This window comes from Impatiens glandulifera, chromosome 4, assembly GCF_907164915.1.
Source record: "Impatiens glandulifera chromosome 4, dImpGla2.1, whole genome shotgun sequence".
Taxonomy (NCBI): Eukaryota; Viridiplantae; Streptophyta; class Magnoliopsida; order Ericales; family Balsaminaceae; genus Impatiens; species Impatiens glandulifera.
In genome coordinates this window covers 50,204,491-50,211,387 of record NC_061865.1, presented here as the reverse complement: position 1 = coordinate 50,211,387, position 6,897 = coordinate 50,204,491, and the positions used below count along the sequence as shown (strand labels likewise).

At 32.8% G+C, this 6,897-nt stretch overlaps 1 protein-coding gene across 1 annotated transcript; it reads left to right on the top strand.

The window, feature by feature from the left end:
- Positions 1–3,190: 3,190 nt before the first annotated feature.
- Positions 3,191–6,050, top strand: LOC124936652 (spermidine hydroxycinnamoyl transferase-like). Its single transcript, XM_047477167.1, has 3 exons — positions 3,191–3,702; positions 3,802–4,209; positions 5,331–6,050. The coding sequence occupies exons 1-3, from the start codon at positions 3,326–3,328 to the stop codon at positions 5,908–5,910; spliced, it is 1,365 nt and encodes a 454-aa protein (XP_047333123.1). The 5' UTR covers positions 3,191–3,325; the 3' UTR covers positions 5,911–6,050.
- The last annotated feature ends 847 nt before the right edge of the window (positions 6,051–6,897 follow it).

The window sequence follows — 6,897 nt, the reverse complement described above, 5'->3', positions numbered from 1 at the left end:
GTGTCATTCATTTGGTAAAAAATCATGTTTATCATGTAAGGACGAAGAATATACATGTTCGTTATCATTTCATCTGATCAGCTTTAGAAGATGAAGTGTTAGCTCTTAAGAAGATTATCGGGAGTGTGAATCCAACTGATATATTGATGAAAGTTGTGACAAACGAGAAACTGAAGTTGTGTGCAACTTCAGTTGGTCTTCTTCGTTAAGACACTAGATGGAAGTTGCTACTTAGGGGTATTCATCGGTTCAGTTTTCGGGTTATTGGTGTTTTCGGTTCAGGTTTTTCGAATTTTTATTTTTTTAAGCAAATTCAAAAACCGAACCGATTTGAATAAATTTGAATTCAATTTATTCGAATTCGGTCGGATATTCGATTTAGACCATATATTGAACATCATCACTTATCCATAAGATAAAAAATTCTTAAAAGAGTTAAAAAAAAGTTGTTAAAGAAATCTTATCTATTTAAATCATAAAAAAAGTATAAAATCACGCAAACTAAGCTTAGTAACTCATCGTCAATATTCAGTAATTGAACGACGAAAGTAAAACAGTGTTCACAAAGACAATATATGGTGGTTGAGAGGTGTTGATGATAGTGGTGATAGGGAAATGATAGAGAGCGAAAAATAATTGACAAGAATATATAGGGAAATGATGTGTCATCTCTCAATTAGATTGAAAATTTTATAATTCTCTCTCCTATTACATTTTCAATCCAATGGAAGGATAACACATCATTTCCCTAAATATTCTTGTCAATTCTTTCCCGCTCTCTATCATTTTCCGTGGTTATATTACTAGTGAAATAGCTAAATATGTGACGAATTTAGATATTATTAAATTTAGAGATGATGTGGGCAACTAGAAGGACCACAAAGGCCAGGAAGGTGAACGACTAGAAAAGGAAAAAACGAACGAGTGATTATGGATTTATTGAATTATTGGGCTATATATTGAATTATTGGGATATAGTAGGAGGCCCATAATAATTTAATATATAATATGTAATAAATTATATAATATATAATAAATTATATAATATACAATAAAAATAAATAATAAAAATTAAATTTGGTTTTCAGTTTGGTTTTCGAGTTAAAATCTAAACTCGAACACCAAACTGAAAACCGTATTTGAATTAGAATAGGTTTAGAATTCGATTCAAAAATCGAAAATATAATTCGAATTCGGTTTATTCGAATTCGGTGAATATGAATTTGGTCGGATATTCGGTTCAGACCAAATATTGAATACCCCTACCGTTACCGATCGAGAGATGATGAATTTAGTCTTCAAGATTGTTGAGTTATGGAGCCTACACTTATAATAAACTTTATAATAGTTAATTAGTGTTTATTGGGTTTGTATTTAGGTTTGGCCTGACCAAGAGTTATTTAGGTTTTATTACGTGAATATTTACCCTATAAATATGTTATGATTAAGGGTTTATATTGAAAAGACATAATTCTATAGAGATGAAGTGTGAAGCAAAAACTTTGTATTCCTTCTTTTTCTTCATAGTGAAATCTGATGGCGACTAAAATGATCGTAGTTCATTTGAGTGAACCACTATAAATATGTGTCTTCTTGTGTTCTTCTTTCTCACGTTTATATAAAATCGTTTCAAGTAGGTCAAATTTGGGGGATCCAAATTCTAACAGATGTATGATTAGCCGAAGTGAGGATAAGAATGTTGAGTTGTATATTATAAAATATGTGAGAAGTTGAGTTGTTTGATAAGTGAAAGTAAGTTTTTCGAAAGAATAGAGGTCGATTGTGATTGGTGGATAAATATGGAATGAGATGATTTTTTGATTAGTCGAAGTGAAAGTAAGGTAAATAGATAGATGTCAATTGGAAAAGAAATTGATATTAATGGTTAAAATATGCGAGATAATTAGTTATTTGACCGAAGTAAAAGTTAATGTCACGAGATGAGAATTTCGATTTGAATTAGTAAATAAATGTAGAATGAGATGGTTGGTCAGTCTGAGTGCTTTAAAGTAACGAGATGAGAGGTCGATTAAGCTTTAATGGGATAAAGTGAGAGTAAAAATGAGATTGGTAATGTTTGAGATTTTTATTTGACCAAAGTGAAAGTGTAAGATTACGAGATTAAATGTTCATTGAGAAAAAATATGTGGTGAAATATTTGAGAAAATGAATTGTTTTACGGAAGTGAATAAAATGTAAAATTAGAGTGTTTTATTTTTTTATTTTAATATATTATTCGTGATTTATTAAAAAATTAGAAATTTAATACATATTATTATAATTTTTTTATTAAAATTTTTTATTTTTATATTTTAATCTATATGAATTGTACGAAAATTTTTAATTATTCTATTGTATTTATCTGTTAAAAATACAATAAATATTAATTTTAATTTTTAATTATTCTATTGTATTTATTACTGTCGATTTAATTTGTTACTAATGAAATATGTAAATATTAATCATTTAGAGTAAAATAACAACAATTTTTATTTTTTGGTTAGTGGGAGAAAATATTAATAAAAAGCTATTATTGTGAAAATAAGATGAGATTAAAAATAAATTTAAAGATTGTGAAAATAAGAATAAAATTAAAATTAAAAGCTGGAGGGGAACCCAGGGATGGTCGAGTGAAGAGACGGAATGATTGAATGACAGGTCAGGTAATAGGGTCAGTTTTCATTATAATTTTTTTGATTTTAAGATTTTATAATTAAATAAATAAAATACATTGGATTGTATGGCAAATTTGACGAAATTATCCTAATAATAATTTTTCTTTTTTGAAAAATAATAATGCAAAAATATGATCTTTTGGAAAAAAAAAAAAATCGCATTATGCGAAGTACACTTAGGCTAATTCGAGTTACGCGACAGTAGCATCGCGTTAAGCAATAGCACAGCAAACATTATCAAACCAATTTCCGTGAAACACGAAAATATTTTAAACTTTGGACCTATCGAAAAAGCTATTTTTACTACCATTATTCGACTCATTTGAGATCCTCTGCTACCAAATGAGCCTGTTATCCATGTTGCCTCTCACAAAGAAAGAGGCAATATGGTAAATAAATTAAACACTGTTTTATTTATTTACCATATTGCCCCTCTTTTTTGTGAGAGGCAACATGGGTAACAGACTCATTTAGTAACAGAGGAACCCTATCCTATCCGACTGGGGTTATTTTCCCAAAATGCAATCATTATTAGGATTTCTTGTCAAATTTCCCGATTGTATGTACTATTTGTTACGAGTTAAATAAATTTATAAAAAGAATATTTATAGTATTCTTGTCCTCAAATCTAGCTAGCTTAGCACACTCCAATGGTGACTGTGAAAGAAACCCACGTAGTGAAACCCGCCGAGGAAACGCCGTCGAAGATAATGTACGTTTCCGACATCGATCAAATCCACCCAATAACTCACGCCCCAACCATCTACGTTTACCGCTCGCCTTCGTTCTCGTCTTTTCCAATAATGATGGAAACCCTAAAACATTCTCTAAGCAAGGCACTCGTTATCTTCTACCCTTTCGCCGGCCGCCTTCAATGGACCCATCGGAATCGCCTCCAAATCAATTGCAACTCCCTCGGTGCCCACATTCTCGAGGCTGAAACTGATGCCAGAATAGATGACTTCGCTCCTGATTACTACCGCCCCACCTCCGCCGTCCGGGATCTTATCCCATCCGTCGATTACAAGTACTAATTAAATAATCTCATCTGTATATATACACTCACATAAATAATATATACTTTCAAAAGTTGTATAACGTTTTTCCTTGTTTTATATATATATAGCCGTCCAATCGAGGATCTACCGCTGGTTTTGGTACAGTTGACAAAATTCAGCTGTGGCGGCGTGACCCTTGGCCTCGGGCTTTCCCATATTCTAGCTGACGGGCAGTCGGCTCTCCATTTCATCTCGGAATGGGTTCGGATTGCCCGAGGTGAGGGACCCGAATACCCGCCGTTTCTGGACCGGACAGTGTTGGTGCAGGATCAGGAAGAACTTCTGCCAGCTGATTTCGATGCTTCGGATTATAAGCAGCCGCCGTTAATGATTGGGAGTTTGAATAATATAGAGGAGAGGTTGAAGGAGAGTGATGTGTTGATGCTGAGGCTGAGCAAAGAGCAAATAGAGAAGCTAAGGAGTAAAGCTAATGAGGAAAACAAACGCCCTGGAGATCTCGACCGGGGCTTCACCAGGTTTGATATAAGATTATAATATCCAGGGGCGGAGCCAGGATGAAAAATTACCTGGGGCTGACTCCAACTTGCACCTCAGATTTAACTTTCTATGTTTCGTTTTTTTTTTCATGTAATTGATACAATAAATTAATAAATTCAAACATATAAAATAAAAGATGTATGAACATTTACTTTATGAAATTATGAAACAAAATAGTACATTCAAAACATTTAAAACAAACATTATTGAAGTTGTGCCCTTCTATTTTTCTTAGAATAAAATTCTTTAATTATTGTATCATTATCAATGTTTTCAGACAACTCTCGTTCAATATAGACGATCATAGAATCTGTTAAAAACTCTTCTTCCATCTTGTTACGAAGAGTTGTTTTCACGAGCTTCATAGCTGAAAATGTTCGTTCCGTTGTAGCTGTAGAAACGGGAAGAGTTAAAACAAGACGAATCAACCTGTCAATTAAATAAATATATTAGTATAAGTAAACAATATAACTATATTTCATAGATTATAACAAACGTGAGTCCAGTTTGCGATTGATTGTTGATCAGAATTTGAAATATAACAGAACAGATTACAAATAAAAGAGATTAAGAGAATGAAACCTGTAACGAAGGAGGAGAGTTAAGCCGATCTTTCAATGTGTAATATTAGTTCAACTTCCACTTCCTTCGGTAACAATTATTGATCATATGTGCTCAAAAAATTTAATGGATGTATTAAACGTTTAAGAAAAAAAAATAATTGTGGACATATTTATAAGAAAAATTATAATATATTATATAATATAATATAATAATATATTATATTATATTATATAATATAATATAATAATATAACAATAATCACCGTCAGATGTTTTTTAATTTAATTGGGTGGAGCCCACCATAATAAAAAAAAATATTTTAACCGGATGAGAAGTTGGATCATTAAAAAGGACTTTTATTCATTTTGTTTTTTTTTTAATTTCATTAAATGGAGCCCACCATAATAAAAAAAAATATTTTAATAACTTGGGTGGGGCTGGAGCCCACCCTAGCCCCCTTGGTGGCTCCGCCCCTGATAATATCATATCATATCCTATAAATAGATAATGATGTGGTTATATATGTTTAATCACAGGTTCCAAGTAGTGGCGGGTCACATGTGGAGAACCGCATGCAAGGCGCGAAAGCACATGGAGACTCAAGAAACGGCTTTGAAAGTGGTGGTGAATTTTCGAAACCGCGTAAAACCTCCGTTGCCAAAGTTTTTCTTTGGGAACGCAGTGTTGCCTGTCGTCGTCTCCTCAACTTCCGGTGAGCTTGTTTCGATGCCGCTGTCCTATGCCGCAGGCAAGATAAGGGCGGCTACGGAGAAGGTAATGGATGGGTACGTGAAAGGGGCGGCGGTTTTCCTTAAGAAGCAAGAGGATTTGTCGCAATGGAGGTATTTACATGTGGTTGGGACCACCGAAGGATCTTTCTATGGGAATCCAAACATGAGCACTACGAGTTGGATGACCCTTCCAAATTTGAAAGGAGGGACAGATTTTGGGTGGGGAGAAGAAGACCACTTTGGCCCGGGTGCGGTTGGGTTTGATGGGAAGTCGTTCATTCTCTCCGATAACTCTCGCCCTGGTTCGGTTGTTGTGGCACTACGGTTGCAAGTGGCTCATATGGAGGACTTCAGGACTTTCTTTTATGAAGATATTTTAAATTAATTTGGAACCTACTTTTGTGTTTTTCAAGTGTGGCTGATTGTTGTTGAGATTTTTAAGTGTTGCTTCTTGTGTTATTTTCTCAAAACTTATTTTCTTTTTAGAAATCTAATTATGTCATTTTGTGTGTGTTTATTGTTGTACCTTTTTTATTAAATTGTTTTATAATATTTACGGTGCCTTTTTTTTATTACTTTAAAGTAAAATTTTAAAAACTCAACTAATTTAAATCGTAATAAATTATAAATAACTTTTTTTTGGGGGGGAAATAGATTAACGCTATTTCATTAAGAAGCCCAAAAGTGAGAGAGGGTCAAAATCAAAGCTAGACAATCCCTAACTTTGATTAAAGAATGACAAACAAACAACTACCCTAAAATATCTAGTTAGAAACAAACAAAGATTATAGTAACAAACAACAAAAACATACCAGACCTATAATTTTAAAATTCTGATTCTATTATGAGTTTCCTCTTTGACTACTCTTACTCTGTTTTAGAATTCCAATTTGCATTCCTCAAATCTCAATTTGCATTCCTCAAATTTCAGCAATTATATTTACGTCGCATCCTCACATGTTTGGCTATAGACTTTACTATTGGTGATTGAACTGTTGCATATGATGATGTTTGTTTATGAGTTGCGCATTCATTGACTTTAACTTTGTCTAAGTTGTTTCGATCTACTTTCATAGTCTCCTCTTCACTTTTCTCCACTGCTTTTCTATCACTTTTGTCTTCTAATTTTCCATTGCTTTTATCCCCTAATTCTTCACATTTTTCTTCCCCTAATTTTTCTTCATTTCACCCTCTAATTATTATTCTTCTTCTTTATATGACTCTTCATCTTTTCATTCCTCTGTTTTTTCATCTTTCCTTTCTTTGAATCCTCAATATTTCCATCATTTGCTTCTTCATCTTTAGTTCTAGATGTTTTCTAGTTTCTGATTCTTCAGTTTCATTTTCCCGGGATTTCTTACTCTACTTCTGA

Coding starts and splice junctions, on each gene's coding strand:
- LOC124936652 (XM_047477167.1), top strand. CDS start 3,326: ATGGTGACTGTGAAAGAAACCCACGTAGTGAAACCCGCCGAGGAAACG. Junction 3,703..3,801: donor ATCCCATCCGTCGATTACAA/GTACTAATTAAA, acceptor ATATATATATAG/CCGTCCAATCGAGGATCTAC. Junction 4,210..5,330: donor CTCGACCGGGGCTTCACCAG/GTTTGATATAAG, acceptor GTTTAATCACAG/GTTCCAAGTAGTGGCGGGTC.